We start from the raw sequence: 21,315 nt of genomic DNA on the forward strand, positions 1-21,315 counted from the left end.
TCAAGATATAATATCAGACCGGTAAACTAACAATTGCATAAAAGAAGAAAACAACTACAACTAGTATGCAAGTAAGAGTATGTACCCGTCCGAGAAATGCAGCCCAGAAAGATTTGCAGCTTTTGTAAGAGCTTCCCTCCATCTCACAACTTTATCCAACCGATCCTTGAATTTGCATTCATGAAGAGCCAGTGCCTTACCGAAACTACCAGTCTGGTGCCGTACATCAGATGGATCCACCTTATAAAACACAGGGTACACCGTTTGCTGCTTTGACTCTTTACACCGGAGAATGGCACTTAGTTCATTCAAGCACCACTTGGAAAAAGCATAGTTTTCAGAGAAAACGACGATTGAAACTTTGGACTCTTCAATTGCTTTGTACAGCTCGGATGATATATCCGCTCCTCTTCTGAGCCCAGCATCGTCCAAGAAGGTTTTGAATCCCTTTCGGACGAGATTGCTGTGTAAATGGCCTACAAAGTTGTTGCGGGTATCATCACCTCGGAAACTCAGAAAGACATCATAAGTCCATGACTGATGAATCGTAGTTGAAGAGGAAGAGGCGATTGAATCCATATGTTTGATTAGTGCAAATCAGCTGGATATCGAAATGATGGGAACATGATGCATATGATCTGAAAGACCGGTCTATTGTATATAGTAATAGATAAAATGGGTTCCAGCTAATGTTTCAGACGACCCCGCCGACTGAACTTATTTTATTTCGGGGATGAGAGACTGAGAGCTGTGGGGATGGTTCCTACAGAACAGCAGCGAATTAAGACTTCAGAAGTCTACAATTGAAGGCCCTAGATACTTGCATATACATGCAATCTTTTTTGATTGGCGGGTTAGCCTTAGTTAGATTAGGTAACACACACTCATGCACGGTATCCCAGAAGAGCCGGACTAATCGCTGCATCGTCACGGGGCATGATAGCGAACACCACATACCAGACACACTTGCCTGATAATGGCCACCGCCGGCTGGCCACCCAGGCCCAAATGAGGATTCAAACCTCAGTCCTTGTGGTTAGTAAGGACAAGGTTTTCCACCGCACTATCTTATCTGTATGTAATTTTTTGCGTATGTACATGCCGTGAACTAAAAATTTACTAAAATTAAACCACAACCCAGCAACATGTTGGGAAAGTAGGGCTGCCTAATATAAGGTCAATGATTATCCCAGGATTTGACTTTTTCCACTACTAGTGTGATTAGAGGAAATAGCAACAAAGAATAAGACACAACATTTAACGAGATTCGGTAAATGTGCTTAGATCCTCGAAGCAGCAGTAGTACTTTATTCCATATACTAAATAATGAGATTATAACAAATAACTCACTCTAGACTAATTAAAGTGGTAACACCTCTCTCAAATGTGCTTACGTCCTCGGAGTAGCAGTAGTACTTTTTTCCAGTATACTAAATAATGAGATTATAAGAAACAACTCATTCTAGACTAGCTAAAGTGGTAACATCTCTCTCTCTCTCTCTCTCTCACAATTTTCTTCTCACTAATAGAGAGACTCTTTCTCTCAATCTCTCTAAGTGAGGATCACACTACTACACAAAACTCTCTACGTTTGTATCTCTGCCTTGGGATATATTTGCTGCAATCTCTCATGCCTTTATATAGGCAAATGGATTCATGCACCATGTCATGCAACTCATGCACGTAAATGCAATTGGAAGCAAAGTCAAGTGTCTTCCTCATTTCATGGTTCAATGCTTGCATGCTTATTAATTCATATCTCCTCCATCTTCAAAAATTGGTGTCACCTCCCACCGATGTTTATAGGTTTATTTCTTCTCTTTCAAACTAAACTACACCCCCTTGCTATATGAATAGCAACCCTAGCCTTGTATAAATTGAATGGGTCACCAAGGCTACAACAATACATGCTTTTCTCATGTAGCAAACCACCATATGAATCTCTACCTCCAATTAAGGAGAGACTGACCCATCAATCTCCCCCTCCCGACTTAGTTGGAGGGATGCGTCATTCCTGACGTGTTTCTGCAAAACTCAAACTTCTCAGTTAGTAATGACTTGGTCATCATATCTGAATTGTTATTATCTGTGTGAATCTTCTCGAGCTGTAGTTGCTTGGCTTCGAGCACATCACGTATCCAGTGATACTTCACATCAATGTGCTTTGACTTCGAGTGAAAACTCGAGTTCTTACTTAGATGAATTGCACTTTGACTATCACAATGCAAAACAAACTTTTGTTGCTTATGACTCAATTCATGTAGAAATTTCTTCATCCACAAAAATTCTTTACAGATTTCTGTAGCTGCTATGAACTCGGCTTTTGTAGTTGACAAAGCAACACAATTTTGTAGCTTTGATTTCCATGAGACAGTTCCACCTAAAAATGTAATCAGGTATCCAGATGTAGACTTTCTCGAGTCAACATCTCCGACTATATCTGCATTTGTGTAGCCAATCAGTTCATGATCTCCACTTCCAAAACATAAACTCATTTTGGAAGTACCTTTGAGACCACTTCACAGCATTCCAATGCTCTTTGCCTGGATTAGGCATATACCGACTAACTACACCAACTGCGTGGCATTACTACGTGAACCCCGCAAGTTCTTAGTGGGCTTTTTCCAATGAGACTGGTACCAACTTCAGTTTCAAGTTTTGAACCGGACCCCCATTTTCCAGGCAAAAAAAAAATCGAGCTTTGTGGAATGATTGATGATTCATATCCCCTTACCAGTCTGTCGACATGAACTGACGCCGGACGGTGAGATTTGAATGAAGTGCAGTAGGATTAATGAAAAAGATTCAATTGGGCCTGCTTTGCTAGCTATCGAGAAGCTAAAGCTTATGTTAGTAAAGTTAGGTAGTTGAGCACTTGAGCGTCATGCATGATATGGTTATGATGATCATCACTGCTATGCGTGTATACTGTAGAATAAGCTATGATAGCTAGGAGTCACAATATCGACAACATCATTTTAGGCTTCTGTTCACAAATTGTCATTTTATTTTCATTTTAGCCAGTTTACAGCCATGAGGTCACATGAGCACGCTCTAAATTTGATTGTGATATGACCACAGAACTGACAGAAGTATTAACATGGAATATGTTGGATTTCTCTAAACTATATCAGTATCAGGGAAAGAGCACCTCTTCCGTATCAGGGAAGCCAGACAGCAGTTCCTGCAGTTGGTTTTTCCGTTCCTTTTAAGCCTCATCATGAACCATTGATCCATCCAGAAACCAGTCATTTTGTGATGTTCAGATGAAAGATTGGATACTCCATTCCCCTGATTGGCGAAAGAGATTTCATTGTGTCCGTAAGAACTTCACATCGTATTTTACATCAATCATAAGATGTTGTTCAAAGGCAGCAGCTTCACAAGTTCAAGTAGATGCATGTCCCAACCTTCAATACTGCTCAGAAATACAAATTCCACCTGAGAATGCAAAATAGGTCAACTTTCAAAGCCAATTCACTAACCAAGTGCAGAACTCTAGAAGAAACAGTTACCGCCCTGTCTTGAGCCATATATATCATAACCATCAGGCTTCATCAAATTATCAGCCCTTCTTTAGCCGAATAAAAGCATCAGGTTCAATACCTAGTACAAAGAAACAAAGTTACAATGAAAGCTCGTAAAGATACTGTAACTAAAGTTACTAAACCACTTGTTATACATACATCTAGATTGGTGGTAATTGATCAAACTATCTCAGTGTTTCTTTGCAGCAGTTGAATAGAACCTCTGAAAGCTACCATCCATAGTTTGTTAGATTTCTTGCATGACAAGCTTGCTAATTATTACACCTTACAGAGTTTATACTTTTATATAATATATGGCCATTTTAAAGCAAGGATCAATAAAAGATATACCCCATATATATTAGTGTCAACACCAGATCCCAGCCTCTTTATGAGAATATCAAATATCATATCAGTCCACAATTTCTTTGTTTTCACAAAGTCGAATTTTCAGGGCCTTAAGAATCTGTGCCTCCGTAAGAAACCTTCCATAATTAAGACAAATAGCAGCTCAAGCACTCAACCATCTCAAATAGTTTATGTCAAGTTGCTATTTGCTAACCAAGTGACTTTTAATTTCTAGGATATATAAGAGCTGAGAGGACCGGAAAATCTCTTTGGCTTTAAAGAGAAAGAGGAACTCAAGTACATATCTGAAAACTGGCTCATTCAATATATGAAAGTGCATATTGCAGCAAACTACCAAGAACCCAAAGCCCTCTTTAAAACCGTTTGGCCACCTTTATCCAAAGACCTGAGATACAGAAGTGAGACAACACAAATGCACTGAGAATACAAATCAGTGAAAGCACTCAACGTACATAACCTAATACAGAGTTCAGTAAGAGCAGTTACCTTTAACTGTAGTCAGTATTCATCAATACAGTCCCTATCCAGAGTGAAGCTTCACTCTGAAATTACAGAGTGAAGTTCCAATTTTGGCACTTTTTTCGGTCAAATTTTTTCACCATAAGCGATTCAATATTTAGGTATGATATTCAAGATCATCTATACAAAATTTCATCTAATTCGGATATCGTTAAGGTATTGAAATTAGATTAAATCAATGAATGAATTAAAACTGTTGAACGTGAACCGTTCGTGTAAATCCCAATTTTAAAAGCTCAAACCATTGTCAAATTGAATGAAATTTTATAGAGATGATCTTGAATAGCGTACCTAAATATTGAATCACTTATAGTGAAAAAATTTGACCGAAAAGTGTGCCAAAATTAGAACTTCACTCTGGATAGAGACTATTCATCAATATCTGAAGTTCTGGACCATCTAGTTTCCTTACTTCAACGCTTGTTAAGGCCAATATTAGCATAAGGAATTTACCTAGTAAGAAGTCCAAAAGCTAGATTGATAACTGCAGAGTAGGCTCAATCATCAAAATTCAACATCAAGCTATTAGTATCGACTGTACCAAGTCTTATCTGCGTATACAATTAACCTGATACAAGTCCGTGTGGATAGCATTCCAACACCCGTATCAATTCAAATTCCTTGACAAAATACGCAAAACAAAAAGTTCAAACACATGTAAATTTCAACTTTAAGGGTTACGATGTTTATGGAGGTGTGAATGTACCACATGCCCTCCACATCTTAGCCCAAATTGAATCTCAATGTTTAGTTTCATGGCCCTTTAGAGTCTATATATTACTACGTCGACCCCCAAGCTTCCCTCCATGCCGTCTTTGTACGGAGAAGAAGTTCTTCGTATGGAGAATTAAGTTCAAATTCAAACTTACCGATTATGTACGGTGTATTGTATTTGGATTTGTGTGAACTTATTTTAATTGATAGACTTTGTAGAAAGTCCACAAACTCTTTAAAAAGTTCACAGACTTTCATAGAATTATTAAAATCACTGACTTCAACTACAGATTTCTACATATTTTTATTGATTCATGAAATTCACATAATTCATATTGATCGACTTCTACAAATTTTTTATTACTCATGAAAACATTAAAACTTTCTTTTTTGTTAGTTAAGAAAATAAGGTATAGTAACAAATTAATAAACATACCATGTTTGTCAATTACAAACTTATGGTTCCGTTGCTTCACTGTTCACAGTTCCGTAATAATTTGCTTCACTCCCGAGTGGGCCTTAAGCATCTAGGTTGCTCTAGTTCTCTAACGCCTCGTGGATGCTATTAAACATGGACTTAATGCATGCTAATAAAATTTTCTATGGAATAATTTTTATTGTGACACCCCGACCTAAAATAAATCAAGAAAAATAATTTCAAACACTCCAAGCACTGAAATCGGGAAGAGGTTTTATAGAGGAGAAAATCATAAAGCTTTTGGGCATGAAGATCGGTTCCCACATATAACGACGTTGTCCATGACGGTAGTGCTCGATGATAAATTTTATGGAGAGAGAGAGAGATATAGAGATCCCCCTCCTATGCCATTCCTTTCGTTTTTATCTTTTTTCCTCTATCGGTCGAAACCAACTTACAGTGTTGTGCACAAAAATGCGGTAAACATCATTGTATAGCCATAATCTGCTACGTTCTCCTGGCTCTGACGACTCTTGACAAACAATTTATTTGCCCATGTCTTCTAGCACGTCATGCATCCATATACCATTTGCTTCAGTAATACTTATGAGGGCCTTTTCTGTTAGTACTTCAATACTGTGTTTAGGTAGTTCACATCCTTTTAATATGTCCATAACAGTGTTTATTTTCACCTTTGAAGAAACATGCAATGTGAAGAAAAACTTCCTTCATGAAAGGTTCAAGAGCATCATAACTTAATCTTAGAAACTGTTGAAGCTTAGGATTTCTTCTGTAATACTCCAATGCATTGTTCCACGAATCAATACTTCTACCACGTAGATATGACCCCAAAACTTCCAAAACTAGAGGTAACCCATCAGCATACAGTACTACACTATCTCTAAGTTCACCGTAATCACTCATATGTTCTTTTTGTTTGGATGCATTAAAATTAAAAAGCTCCAAGGCTTCAAAATGACTTAATTTCTCCACTTGGTATATTTGATTAACACCATGTTGTCGTAACAAATCTTGATCTCGTGTTGTTATGATTATTCTACTACCCGAACCAAACCAAGTGGACTTTCCAGCCAAATATTTCAACTGGTCCAAATCATTCACATCATCAAGAATTAAGAGAACTCTCTTATGGCATAGCCTTTTTGTTTTATCATAGTGCTTCCTTCATCAACACTATTTACTTTTAATTCTCTCAACCCTAGAGTCTTATAGAGAAGAAACTTTTGTAGCTTTTCTAAGCCTCTGTACTTCAATGATCTTTCTCTAACATTTTCCAAAAAACAACTGCCTTCAAATTTGTGGGAAATTAAGTTATAAACAGCCCTTGCAATTGTTGTTTTACATAATCCACCAATGCCCCATACCCCTACCATTCTTACGCCACTTTCTATGACAGATAAAAGCTTTTCCATATGTCGTAAACGAGACTCTATTCCAACTAAGTATTTGTCTCTATTCAAATATGTAAGGTTTGATACTTGTTGTGAAATCTCTTCAACAATTTTACCAACGAATTCAGATTCATCCCTGACAATTTAGAAATAATAGAAAAATATTAAACGGAATCCTTTCAGATGAAAATGTTCTGAAGCTAATATAGAAAGAACCACATACAACATTGTACTACCAATGAAAACCATGAAGAATATTGTAAACATGAAAAACAAACATAAATCAGAAGACTCTCTAGAGAGAGCCACTACATTCTATGCAAAATCAAAACTTGAGAAAGAATAATATCACAGCTTACTATAAAATTAAGTAAAGTAGAAGACTTACTCTCTTGTGAGAAAGGCCACCCAGAAAGATTTCCCGCTTTCGTAAGAGCTCTCTTCCATTGTTCCACCTTCTCCAAATCATCATGCTGAGCAAGTGCCTGATCAAAACTACCAGTTTTCTTCCGTACATCTGATGGATCTACCTTGTAAAAGATAGGGCACACAATCTGTTGCTTCGATTCTTTACACTGCATGATCTTGACCAGTTCTTCAAGACACCATTTTGAGGAAGCGTAATTTTCAGAGATCACAATGACAGAGATTTTGGACTCTTCAATTGCTTTCAGAAGAGCACTTGATATATCTTCTCCTCTTCTAAGGCCGTGCAGATGGCCTGTGAAAGTATTACGGGTATCCTCTCCTCGAAAACTCAGAAAGACATGATATGTCCATGACTGAATAGAAGGAGAAGAAGAAGCGGCTCCGAATTGGGAGGCCATTATTGATCTATAGAATGATCGAAGCTCCAAACTGAGGGTTCAAATCAAAACTCTATCTCCCTGTTAATATGATTGGTGTTGCAACATGACAGAAGATTGAAGCCATTGAACTAAACACCTTCGAGAAGATTGAAGTCGGTTTTTTATTTATTTTCGGGAAATGCAACTTCTGCAATTTGCAAATTGGGGTTTAAGCTATGACAATATTATAGGATTGGTGTTTTATCAATGTAATTGTTCAATCAGGGTCCTCCCAGCTCCAGCTTCAACCTTTGATGAACTCTCAGTCTAAGTCAGGTGTAGGACTAGGACTCGAATACAAATTGTTATATCGAATGTAGTAGCATTGGTTGCATAGAATTTATATTCAAATACAACCTTGAGGTTTTGATGACCACTAATGGGATCAGAAACAGAAAATATACTCTCCAAGACATTTCTAGGGGAGTAATACAATGAGCAGAGCTTATGTATCAGACATTACCGAGATTTTTAGTGAAGTGGAAAACCAGAAATGTAGCAGTGCTGCAATTGCAGTATATCAAAACCTCAAAGGTCTTCCAGAGGCCAGATTTGGCATTCATAATTGAAGGATGACCACCCACCCAGAAACCAGTCAAGTCAATCCAATGATATTGGAAACGATTGGAATCTTCATTGCCCTTATTAGTGAATGCTGCAATGCTGCTATCTTCAATCATGCCAACAGATACGTATTCCACCTGAGAATACAAAAGACGGGTCCATTGTCAATTTCAATTAACCAAATGAATACAGACCTTCAGAAGAAACAATATATTACCTGTTTTCAGAACTATCTTTAGCCCTCAACCTCAAGTTTTCCAAGTCTCTTTAAGACGACCAACAGAGCATCGGATTGTATCTAGTAAAAGCAAAAAAGAAAATAAGTGTTACTTAGGAAAGTGAAAAAGATAGATAGTATACTAATTCAACAACTTGTCATATGCATCCAGAATAGGGGTTCTGTAATACAGAATGAGTAGACACCCTGTTTAAAACATAAAAGTGTTTACGTTGGAAGTTAGAAAAGTAGTGGCTAGTAAGAAATGAACACACCACAGGATGCAAAACTTTTTAATGTCAAAAAACATAAGAACTCATGAGCCAGAATGAGTAGACACCTGTTTACATCCAAAGCATGAGTGATACAGGATACAAGAAGAATATAGAGACTGAATATTAAACTAATAGCTGACTAAATTGACATCTTCAAAATTGATTTTTACTTATTCTGCACGTTCATGTATACATGTTGCATAGAACATGAAGACTACTACATTAGCATGATCGGAGAATACTTGAACAAAGGTCCTAATTGACAATTAATACCAATCCTCTTCAAATAACCCAAACTAAAACAAATCTCGAGAAGCAGCGGCAACATCTAAGCAATCTCTATCTTAATCTTAAGTTCTCTCAACTCTCTTTGTAAGTTTATACAAGACCATCTCAGCATGAGCATTTCTTCCTTCTTCCAAAGGAAAAATGGAAAACAAAATAATAAGCTACAATGATAAATGCATGGTAGGAACATTCATTGAACTCAACATGAGGGGTGACAACAAGATGGAAAGCTATAAGAACTCCAAGCTTAAGGATTATTGTTCAAGTAGACAGCACGTATCTAAAGTCTAAACTATATGCTGATATACATCTCAAAGTAACTTGAGCAAGTTGCGTACCAATTTGGCGGATGGGGAAGATGCTCCTGCATGCTGAGGAGTAAAACAAGATAACGCCATCAGTCCATCATCACCTTCAGAGGTGCAGTCTGCATTATTAACTTGATGGATAGTTATGCCATCCTCGTCCGCAGGCATTACTACGTGAACACCGCACCATCCCGTCGCTGCACCACCCCAATCATTTTCAAATTCAAACTCCACCAGACACATGGTAGGTAACGGCAAACCATTTTCTCTGAGTCGTCTTATTATTGTATGGAATGGAATATAGTACAACCACACATGACCAGAGGACAATCTCCGCCGACTGTCTTCTGTCTTCTTGGATGGATCCATTATGGATATCCCAGTAATGGAGATGGTGCAGTATTTGATATATGGTCCCTTAGAGAACGTCTTCTTGTAAGTTTTAGCAAAAAAAGCCAACCCTTTGTTCTCACAGTTGAAATGACGGGAAAGTTCAAATTTGAACTTGTATGCTGACCACGCTAGACATCCTCCTCTATTGACATCATTACGGCAGGAAAACCACTCTGGAACTCCATGTTTGGCGGGATAGAAGACCTCGAACTCAGATTGGTGACATGAGAGAAAGATAGACAACAGAGCAGTCTCCGCTGAATCATCCCGTAAATGATTTTTCTTCATCTGAGCCAGATTGTAACACAGTACTTTGCAGTCATACAAGTTCAAGCGACGAATCATTTTTGACTTTTTACCTTCCAAAATCTTCGACAGTGCTGAAACTTGTTTCAATGCACGACAGCACCTTGCATTCAAATAATCTATTTCTCGTGGAAATTCCAAAATTTCTTGGAGATTCGTGCAGCTGTCCAGAGAGACGAATAGAGGATCATAGTGCTTCTCCCGTAAACTGGAATCGGTTGAAGAAGATCCTGACCTGGTTGGAAATGTGACTAGACTGTCGCACCAGAACAGATCAAGATGCCATAGATGCTGCAACTCAAAAATGCTGCAATCGACACTTGTAAGTTTTGCGCATTCTCGCAAAGTTAATTGTTCAAGACCAACAAGATATCGAATTGATGAAGAAATTTCTTGTATGGCAGTCCCCCGTAAATCCAGACATTTTAAGGATTTCATTTCTTCAATAATCTCAAACTTGAGAAGTTTCTCACAGAACCCAAGGTTCAAAGTGACGAGATTCTTTGAAAATCCAATCGAAGGATCAACTTCCACCAAATTTTTACAGCCACTTAGATTCAAATCCACTAATTTTGGGAATCTAGAGAAGTCGGGCAGTTTTATTAGACCATAACAATATGACAAATTGATAGATTTCAGATTCTGCATAATCTGTGCGGGGAGAAAAGAGAAAAAAAAAAAAGGTGAGACAAACCATGCCATGATACTACTTTGGAAGAATCAACTCAATCAAGACTATAAATTCTCTCAAAAAAAAATCAACATTATAAATAACGATATTGTTTCAAGATGAAATAATTGTGTATTATTGAATGATATGGGGGCCTATATATAGGCATTACAAAACCACAATCCCGTAAGATTCGGAGTCCTAATCTATTACGGAGATGCTAATCTATCTCCTAACAATAAACCTATTAGGCTAAGACACACACAATGGTAGAATAGTAATTCTCCCGGAACACTCCCCCTTGTGTCGCATGCCTAGGTTGCATGGTGCACACATCGTTGCCTCGGTAAAAACCTTGTCAAGCAAAATAAAAACCTCTTGGGTAAAAACAAAAGCTTGATCGAAGGGAAAAAGAGTACAACGCACCGTCTACATTTGATAGCATCTTGTGAGGTAGACTCCCCCTGAAGTCTACGAAACAACTCCCCCTGATTAGTGCCATAATCATGGAGTACAAAGAACAACGTATACAACGTTCATTACATGCTTCTCAAACGTAGTCTTGGGCTAATAATTAACCATTAATCTAGCCACACATCCTTAGATCATTCATGCTATACTTAGCCAAACTTAGATCTTAGGAAACAAGATTGCATAACAACTCAAAACAAGAGTTTGCAATGAAAATCAGATTCTCGAATAGAATGACCTTCACTAACTTAAACGGTCATAACTTCTTCTTCAAAATAGGTATCAGCGAACCGTAAAATGTTATGAAAAGTAGACACCCGTGGCTTTCCAGTGACATAAGGTTCACAACCTCATCCGATCGGAGCAGTTCACAATGCTCTGTCGAAGTTGACTGACTTGCAAATTTCCGGACAGAACTGTCCTACTTTGCTAAAACGGTCATAACTCACTCAATATGATAGCTATGAACGAAAGGTTGATGTCACTGGAAAGTAGACACATAGGCCTTTCTAACGGTACCAATTTCACCATATTTCATCGAGCGAGCTGTCTTGTAGGTCTCATTGAAGTCGACCTACGAAACTGGACAGATTCTGATTTGTCACATTTAATGTGTCTTTTGCAAAAAGAATGGGGGAATAGACCAATGAAAGACTGATTATTGTCCAAGAGGGAACCGTACGCATCCTCTACGCTACCAGTGTCGACTGCTACACCAAGGCGTACGTTGATATTGCTGGAGCTGCTGGCGGTGTTGGTGTGGATAGGATTTGTGTTGGTTCACTAAGTGTAGAACTAAACCCATGTCAAAGAAGCAATGCAAGTCCAATGACAATGTATAGGCGCATAGTTAATCACGTCATAATGAAAGCAATAGTGTCCCAACAACACTAACATGTATGAATGTATAGCTCATTGAATCTCTTCATCATCTATACATAGACGGAATAGAGAATCAAGAATTAGCTTCATATGAACACATATGGGTATGAGTTCTTGCAACCGATTGTACTACGTTCTCTCGAACGTCGCAATCTGATTACATAATCTCTCCGTGGTCTAGAGGCATTTAAAGTCCCTCGGGCAGTCTCATATCTGCGTCAAGATCCCTTTACAGATATTCTATGACCACTATCATATGCTGCAAATCAGTTTTCATGGACACTACTACTGATCAAGTAGCGGAAAGAAACTATGTCCATAACGAGAGAATATAACTCATCGTAGTCAATACTAGGATAATGAGACAATCTATGCGCCATAAGTCCTGGATATGTCGCATGAATTCATCTTTCTCATTACACTTACGAACAACGACCAACATAACAAGTCTAGTTCAACCTGTATTGATTCTTTCCACTTCGGTCAAGTTGCTCATCGTTGATGCTTTACAACGGAATAAGAGCATAAGCGAATACATCATCAATCATGGGAGATCAATCCATTAAACACGCGCGCGCGCTGTATACAATCAATTTATGGGATTTATATTCTTCTCTAACATCAACAAAAAGGAGTCTGTAGTGTCCCACAGAAACTTAGTTGATACACATGTTTAGAGAATATCTCTTGATGATGGGAAAAATACTTGTGCATACGCACTTCGCTTCTTTCTGGTTTTGATTCCAGAGAATAATGGTCTCCCCCTCATCTAGGCAGGAGCCAAGACCGAAGCTATGACCCTTACTAGTCCATCTTTGCGTTTGCCGCCCTTGTTTTGTGGTACAATACCACGGGCGCCGACAACACCACAGCGTACGATGGTGCCATCGCCGGCTTCCTTCCCACTGTCAGGGATGATGCCAACGGTGCTAGGACCAGGTCATATGAAATTCTCCCATATTCTGAGAGTCCCAACCTTACCGGCACAGCACAGCATTTATGTGCGATCTCGTCACTTTCGCAATATCGGTAAAGTCATTGAGCATCGAATTTTTGACTTTCTGGAGGTCGATAATGCGTTGCACATTTACTCACTTTGAGTAGTGCGGGATCTTAATGAGACATAGTGCCACACCACGTCAATTCCTGGCGTTAAAACCAGAATGAGAGCATTCCATATCTCCCCCTAACGACGGGAAGTATGTCTCATCAAAGTGACCGTCTGCTAATATCGCAGGATAGAGATCAACGGTTGTAGATTGGAAATAGCGGACAAGTGTTGGTGATTCATAAATCATAACCAACCAGAATACTTAATCGTTTCAAGTAGACCCATTGAGATAACTACAATAGAGGCACATAAACAACTTTAACCAAATATGCGTTAGTGAAAGGAACGTTGGGACCGTATCCAGTGACCATCTGGTACGCACTAAACGCTTGGCAAGTTGTGGGTCTGAAACGAATAAGTGTCGCTACATGCAACATCATTACATATCCCCATGCAAAAATCGGCAGGTTAGTACCCATAACCAAGTCCGAGCTCTGCTAGATCGTATAGTTAATGAACATGAGGAATAATATGTTCAACGACGATCCCAGTAGACATGCAAAACGAAATCATCAAAAATTGTGGAGGTGAACTCTCTAACAGTATCCAATCAAATAGATTTGAGAGGATAGAAAGGGTGGTGAGCCCTTAGGATGATGATCATAGCTAAAAACTTTAGCGAATGCAACGTTTCTTGTGGAAAGCAAAGCGACGTGTGACCAACGCGTCGATGCTCTTAACCTATACCATAAAAATACCGAAAAATGTCCGCATTCGGTTGGATAGGGTCCACTAATGTCACCTTAAATACTTCGTAAGAATAGAATGTTCTCGGTTGGAGCATTAGCAAATAAGGACTTCCTTGAAATCTAGCAAAAAAACAAGCTTTGTAAAATGTGCGATGAGCATCAGAGATTACTATGGAGGCATTAGAAAACACGGGAGGCATCACAAGCTCCTGTGAAGGAAGGGATACCGCCACCGACGGCCTTAATGCCATGGAGCCGCCGAAATAGGCAGGCTCGGCCTCACCGTGTGGAGCATGGGTGAGGTGGTCCTCCAATCGCTTCGTGAACATGAAAAATAGATGATAATGTGAATTTCAAAGAACTCGAATCATCATATCTTGTTCAAAACGACCAAAAAACGTTCATGTCAAAACCGAGAAGACAGTAAAACCGAACCCATGATTCAAAGAATCTTGAGTTACATAAAGCTACTGCTGCAGGCAAGCAAAACGATGTCTGCAGGCTAACAAAGCTACTGTCGAAGCTTGAAAAAGATACTGTCAATGAAATCTGACAGATTTATTCCTCTCAATTCTTAACACAAATATCAAGATGAAAATCCATCATTGGCATGTATGGCCTTTAAAACTTAGCAAGGCACGAAGATATAGAACACAATCTCCGCACGACATCCGTAAAACAACTACCTGCGCCGTAGGACAGTGTGGGTGGTTACGCAATTAGCAAGACACTCGATTTCACGGCGGGACATTCTCAAAATGAAGATTAAGAGAGTCAACGACGCGGTGAACTTCTCTACACAATACGCCGTAGGATATTGTAAGAGAGGGGATTGAAACAAATGGCAATCCCATTGAATGTATCACATGGCAATAGAACTACATTTTTCAACTCAAGAGTTTGAAAAACATGGTATTGGAGCAGTTGAATACCAAACAATTTGGGTGGTAAAAACCATCCAATTGGTGCGGGTGGTCACCAATAATAATAAAATCATTTGAGCTATGAAACGACTTGGAGAAAACCGGAAAATTAACCGGAAAACCATGTCAAATTAACTCAAAACCAGGTGAATTTTGGACTAGGAAAACATGGCAGCAAGAACTACTGAGATATGCCGGAAAAATGACGAGAAACGACGAAAAAAAAACGTCAGAAAAACTCGTCGGAAGCCGGCGGCACCGATTGCCGGAAATCCGGCCGGCAGTGGCCAGACCTGGCCGGGATGGAGGCCATAACTTCAGGTCCGACAGGGAAAGCCGTCCGAAACCGGATGCCGGTGCCGGAAACGCCGGAATATGGACGGAATGGCCGGTAAAACGTCAAAAAACGTTCCGGAAACGCCGGAACAGTAACCGGGAAAAACGACGTCAATTTTGACGTTCCGATGTCCGTTTTCCAAATTTCAAAGTCTAAAATCACAATGTAGTGCTATTGGGGTCCCATGTAACCCAAAAGCGGCCAATTTAAAAACCACGTGAGTTGCAAACGTTGACCATGCATGCTAAGCCAAGGCAAATAAAATTCTCACGAGTCTAAGAAAGACGAGAAATTTTATAGAATATGCCAATATTTAATACAACACAACCAAACTTCCAATTCCAATAAACGACTTAAGCTAAAGTCGAACAAGAAACATGGCAATGCCAACGTCATACTTGAAAAATAGTAAGCAGAAAACATAGTCAAAATAGATTGACTAATCAAAAGTCCGTAGCAACAAAATCTTGCATATCGGATCGGGCGGAGCCTTAGCCTGAGGCTCAAAAATGTTTGCTTACTTGAGAATGGAAGAATGTTACTTTTCCATCTCCAAAATTCCCTCAAGAAATAGATACAGGTGCCAAAAATGGCATGCGTTTCTTGGATATGGAGTATGCATCAAGGTCAACTCTGATAATACAAAGTCATAGACGTTCATTAAATCACTTTAAGTGTGTTCCATAGAATTCTTTATTTTTGGGATCTTTTTTCAGCAAAGAGTGCTGCATCAGAGTAATGAATCAACTCAAATAAATGAGTACGTAGACCTTGGGATTATCGTTTATAGACATGAGTTTAAGAAAACTCAAACATTCAAATAACAGTCGCGATGGCGACGCATCCATAAGAAACGAGGGTTGTATAGGTTTCGAATAATCGAAACTATTCAAGTATGTAACCGGAATTAGAAGGGTTGTGATGTATATGGTCACAAAATAATCGATGCATATCGGCGATTCTCATGATCGCACCCAAAACAGCGGTGCACTCAGGCGACCACACGAAATCGATATCTTCCTTTTTAAATAATAACGTGACTCCCCCAGGATCGTCACACGAAAAACGTCGACCAAGAGGGGAATCATATCCCTCTTTGGTCTCATCGGCGTTATAAGAAAGGCCGGAAAAGAAGACATGAAAAAAAAGGCTAATAGCGCTCGATAATTTATATATATATATCTTCAAAAGCAGCAACTTTAAGAAAAAACATACTTGTTGGTCTGCCAAATAGACCGCATATAAGTAAATTGCTCTGCAAATCGATCGTCATGCATGAAGTTGCTTGTTGAATTCCTTTTCGATCTTCGTCTGATGACATAAAAATCTTGGGAGGATACGATCAAAATCATATGTAGATGACAAAAGTATCGTCCATCTCGGCATGAATGTCATCACCATAGTACGACGAGTAATCACTTTTCCTATGGAAGCACGTGAAACATAGTTAGAAAACGAAAACGTGCAAATAAACGATTTAATAAGCAATAGGAAAAGAAAAAGGAAAAAAAGAGAAATAGTTTAAAGGCCCAAAAAGCTATCGGGCTCGTCAGGCCATAGGCCCAAAAGGGTAGAGAAGACGGGAGTAGCTTATCTTGAGCAAAGAGTTTGCTTGTGCAGTTCGCGTTCCTTGCGTATATATGCGGGAGGAGCAATTTTGAATCCTCTGATGCGGGGCAAAAAGATATTTTTGCGGAGCGAATGCGGAAGAGACCCTGCGGGGCTGCAGGGCAGCAGGGGGGGTCGCAGGGGCTGCATGACAGAATCTGCGTGCGGGGCTGGCTGCGTGCATGCGTGCAGGGGCTGCGATGCGGGGGCTGCAGTGCAGGGCAGTGTGCGGGGCTGCAGGGGGTCGCAGAGCAGCATGCAGAGGTGTTGCAGGGGCAGCGGGGCTGCGTGCAGAGGCAGCGGGGCTGCAGAGGTAGCAGCAGGGGGGCTGCAGCGACGGCGAGCAGGGGCTGCGCCGACGGGAAGATGGCGGAGGCCAGAGACGACGGTGGCCGGCGGTGGAGAAGAGAAAAAATTTCTAGGGCTCTAAAAGTTCAGGGTTTTAGAGCAACGTGCTGATAACGTGTTTCAGGATGAAATAATTGTGTATTATTGAATGATATGGGGGCATATATATAGGCATTACAAAACCACAATCTCGTAGGATTCAGAGTCCTAATCTATTACGGAGATGCTAATCTATCTCCTAACAAGAAATCTATTAGGTTAAGACACACACAAGGGTAGAATAGTAATTCTCCCGGAACAAATATATATTTATAAGGTGATGTTATTAACACCAATTTTTGTTATTAACACACCTCTTTCACATGAAATGGTATATCATGACATCATCTTTTAAAAAAATCAGGTGAGGAATGATGTGTTATTAGTAAAAGAGGGTGTGTTAATAACATCACCCTATTTATATATATATATATATATATATATATATATATATATATATATATATATATACTATTATTAAGTAAAGAGGGGTTGTTAGCCAAAATCTAAACTTTTGAAAGAAATAGCCCTAGAAGATTAAAATATATTGGAAATCGGTATTATATTAAATCTAAACTCTATAAAATACATTTTTCTAATAAATTAAAAACCTACGAAAAACCTCTATAAATAAATAATGTCAGGACCATAGAAAACTATAACTTTAGAGAGATAATTATAGTAGTGATACATGAATATATATTGCGTTATAGAGAGTTTTGTTGTCATTTGTAGTTGAATCACATAACCTAGTCTAGTTTAGCTACGTATTAGATTTATTTAATTTCCAATTCTGGTACGATGCGATGAATATATGTAATTAAGATACTTCAAAAATGGTAACTTGCTAGAAAATGAGAAAAAATATACCATATCTTTTTTTTTATATTACATGTGAGGATCAAGTTTAGTTTGGTTTAGATTTCCTTAATTGGTATTATACACTTTATTTACTATTTATTTTCAAGTTTTCAATTTCAAAGCACTTTTTGATATTTTCTACTATTTATTTGATTAATTATTGCTTTTAATATTCAACGGGACCTAATAGATGTTTAAAAAAATTATTATCTTATACATTTAGCGAGGTTCCAAGTAATATACATCGGTTCCGAGTCGAGACCAGAAAAGATTATAATGAAGGTTTAATTGTAATTATCCAACATCACACATTTCTCGCCCATTATCACTCTCAATAACTATTGTTTCGTAGCAAAATACACAAAATAACTGTTTTGTTTATTTTTTTTTATCTTTTTATATTCATAAATAGAAAAACACAGGTGACGTGCTGCTCCAGGGCTCTTTCTGTTAAAATATAATGTTTGAAACAAAATAAAATAGAAGGAAGGATAAGCATAATTTAATCATTTAGAAATGAAACTAGGCTCTTTATAATATAACAAATTATTATTTCAAAATACCTTTGCTAACTCTCCTACAGGTGACGTTTGGCTGGATGGCAAATTGAGTAATACTAGCTTCTTCGGATTAAAATCATATGGAAAAGACAATAATGGACAATAGAACCAATCAAGGACCCTCAAGTCATTGGACAGATAATTCACATGATCTCCGGTGAATATATTACCACATATTATGAAGACTTGAAGATTTTTCAATGTTGAGAAGCTTTCACTACTCAAGCGTATCTTTTCTCCGCTGTCATTCCAGTTAGTAACCACGATGCCTTGGACTTTATCTGATCCCTAATACATAAAAAAAATATGTTAACACAATAAGTTGATTATGTTTTTCAGATTAACGTAGGATGGCACACAATGAATTGTTTTTAAACATACTATACAACAAAATATTTGATATATATATATATCACTTACTGTGTTTTTCACAAACAAGTCATACACGTCTTCAAACCGCCACAATCTGCTACGTTGACCAGGCTCCTTTGGTGACTCTTGGAAAACTATTTCTCGACCCATTTCTTCTAGCAGGTCATGCATTTGAATTCTATCTTCTTCAGTAACAACAATGAGGGCCTTTTCCTCAAGTAAATCAATGGCATAGTCAGGGTTGAGATTGCAGGCTTTTAGTACATCTGTTACATAGTGCTTGCTTTTGCCTTTGAAGAAACAAGCAATGTGAAGAAAAACTTCTTTCATCGAATGTTCTAGTGCGTGATAACTTATTTTCAGAACTTCTCCAATCTCTTGCTTGGGAAGACTCCTATAACTGTCCAATGCATATTTCCATTGATTTGCATCCCTACCACGTAAGTTTACAGCCAAAACTTCTAAAGCTAATGGAAGTCCTTGAGCATAATGTAGGACATTCTTGACAAGTTCAACATAATCTTCCCCGTGTCTATGATCTTGGAAGGCATTAAAGTTGAATAGCTCTAATGCTTCATGATGACTTAACTCCTCCACCTTGTATATTTCATTGGCATCAAAACCAGTTAAGCAATGTTTATCTCTCGTTGTTATGATTATTCTACTGCCTGAACCAAACCAAGTAGGATTTCCCACTAAATGGTCTAATTGGCTCAAATGATTCACATCATCAAGAATTAACAGAACTCTTCTATTGCTCATGAATAGTTTCATCAATGCGATTCCTCGATCAACACTAGAATAAGTAGGTTTCCAACCTAGAACCTCAGTAAAGATAAGCTTTTGTAGATGGACAAAGCCTCCAGATTTCATTGACTCTTCTCTTACATTCGCCAAAAAGAAACTACCTTCGAATTGATAAGCAACTGAATTATAAACTGCTTTAGCAAGTGTAGTTTTGCCTATTCCTCCAACTCCCCATATTCCTACCATTTGAACACCATTTCCCCCAATACCTTGAAGTTTAAGCACATCTTCTGCACGAGATTCTATCCCAACCGGATACTTTGCCACATTTAAACATGTGCGATTTAATAGTTGTCCTGACACTTCTTCCAGGATTGCATCAATGAATTTAGATTCATTACTGCCATTAAAAAAAAATTTCCTGATCAATCACATATTTTAGCATCTTATAAATTTTGATACCCTTAAGTTTAAGATATATCAGACTGGTTCTAACAAGTAACAATTGCATAAAAGACGAACACAACTACAACTAGTATGCAAAGTATATATAACAGAGTTAAGAGTATGTACCCGTCCGAGAAATGCAGCCCAGAAAGATTTGCAGCTTTTGTAAGAGCTTCCCTCCATCTCACAACTTTATCCAACCGATCCTTGAATTTGCATTCATGACGAGCCAGTGCCTTACCGAAACTACCAGTCTGGTGTCGTACATCGGATGGATCCACCTTATAAAATATAGGGTACACCGTTTGCTGCTTTGATTCTTTACACCGGAGAATGGCAACCAGTTCATCCAAGCACCACTTGGAGAAAGCATAGTTATGAGAGAATACAACGATTGAAACTTTGGAGTCTTCAATTGCTTCGTACAGCTCGGATGATATATCCAATCCTCTTCTGAGCCCATCATCGTCCAAGAAGGTTTTGAATCCCTTCCGGACGAGATTGCTGTGCAAATGGCCTACGAAGTTGTTGCGGGTATCATCACCTCGGAAACTCAGAAAGACATCATAAGTCCATGACTGATGAGTCGTAGTTGAAGAGGAAGAGGCGATTGAATCCATGTGTTTGATCAGTGCAAATCAGCTGGATATCGAAATGATGGGGAGTCTGATTCATATGATCTGAAAGACCCGTCTATTCTATATAGTAATAGATAATGGGTTCCAGCTAATGTTTCAGGGAACATTCTGTTATGCGCCCTAATTCCGAGAGCCCAAACCAATTTTGTATACGTGGCAAACAGTCAGTGGAGAAAGAAATCATGGTGGGACCTACGTCGTTAACTTACAGATGTTAATAAGGGCGGGTGGCAGGCACGTGATCTGAGTAAATGAAAGGGGGTAATTCTAGGGTTAGTTTGACTTTGATTTTGACCACAATGAATATATTTGACTTTGACTTTGTCAACTGTCCACACATGCTAACTTTGTTATTTATGCATAGGTTATGAGGTTTTTTTAAGGCAGCCGCAAAACGCCATCTACTCATTCTACTGTGATTGAATCTACTCAAAATGCTCCGATCCTTTCTTAC

The 21,315-nt window shown here is 38.6% G+C and overlaps 3 protein-coding genes and 1 pseudogene across 5 annotated transcripts in view; all 4 read right to left on the bottom strand.

Annotated features, from left to right (window-relative positions):
- LOC126789332 (disease resistance protein Roq1-like) overlaps window positions 1–579 on the bottom strand; it is a 45,596-nt gene extending 45,017 nt beyond the window's left edge. For all 3 annotated transcript variants that reach the window (XM_050515473.1, XM_050515471.1, XM_050515470.1), the window contains exon 1: window positions 86–579. In XM_050515473.1, coding sequence (XP_050371430.1) covers window positions 86–579 — 494 coding nt within the window. The remainder of the gene's footprint in view (window positions 1–85) is intronic.
- Window positions 580–6,198: 5,619 nt separating this feature from the next.
- On the bottom strand, window positions 6,199–6,980 carry LOC126787575 (disease resistance protein Roq1-like; annotated as a pseudogene).
- Window positions 6,981–7,024: 44 nt separating this feature from the next.
- LOC126787576 (disease resistance protein RPV1-like) lies at window positions 7,025–7,786 on the bottom strand. The gene is made up of 2 exons (XM_050513430.1): window positions 7,348–7,786; window positions 7,025–7,095 (listed from the first exon to the last, which is right to left on the bottom strand). The coding sequence occupies exons 1-2, from the start codon at window positions 7,784–7,786 to the stop codon at window positions 7,025–7,027; spliced, it is 510 nt and encodes a 169-aa protein (XP_050369387.1).
- A 473-nt stretch (window positions 7,787–8,259) lies between these two features.
- LOC126787577 (disease resistance protein Roq1-like) lies at window positions 8,260–20,913 on the bottom strand. The gene is made up of 6 exons (XM_050513431.1): window positions 20,350–20,913; window positions 19,078–20,176; window positions 18,661–18,945; window positions 9,490–10,809; window positions 8,619–8,669; window positions 8,260–8,508 (listed from the first exon to the last, which is right to left on the bottom strand). The coding sequence occupies exons 1-6, from the start codon at window positions 20,841–20,843 to the stop codon at window positions 8,260–8,262; spliced, it is 3,498 nt and encodes a 1,165-aa protein (XP_050369388.1). The 5' UTR covers window positions 20,844–20,913.
- Window positions 20,914–21,315: the final 402 nt, after the last annotated feature.

Source organism: Argentina anserina, chromosome 3, assembly GCF_933775445.1.
Source record: "Argentina anserina chromosome 3, drPotAnse1.1, whole genome shotgun sequence".
NCBI lineage: Eukaryota > Viridiplantae > Streptophyta > Magnoliopsida > Rosales > Rosaceae > Argentina > Argentina anserina.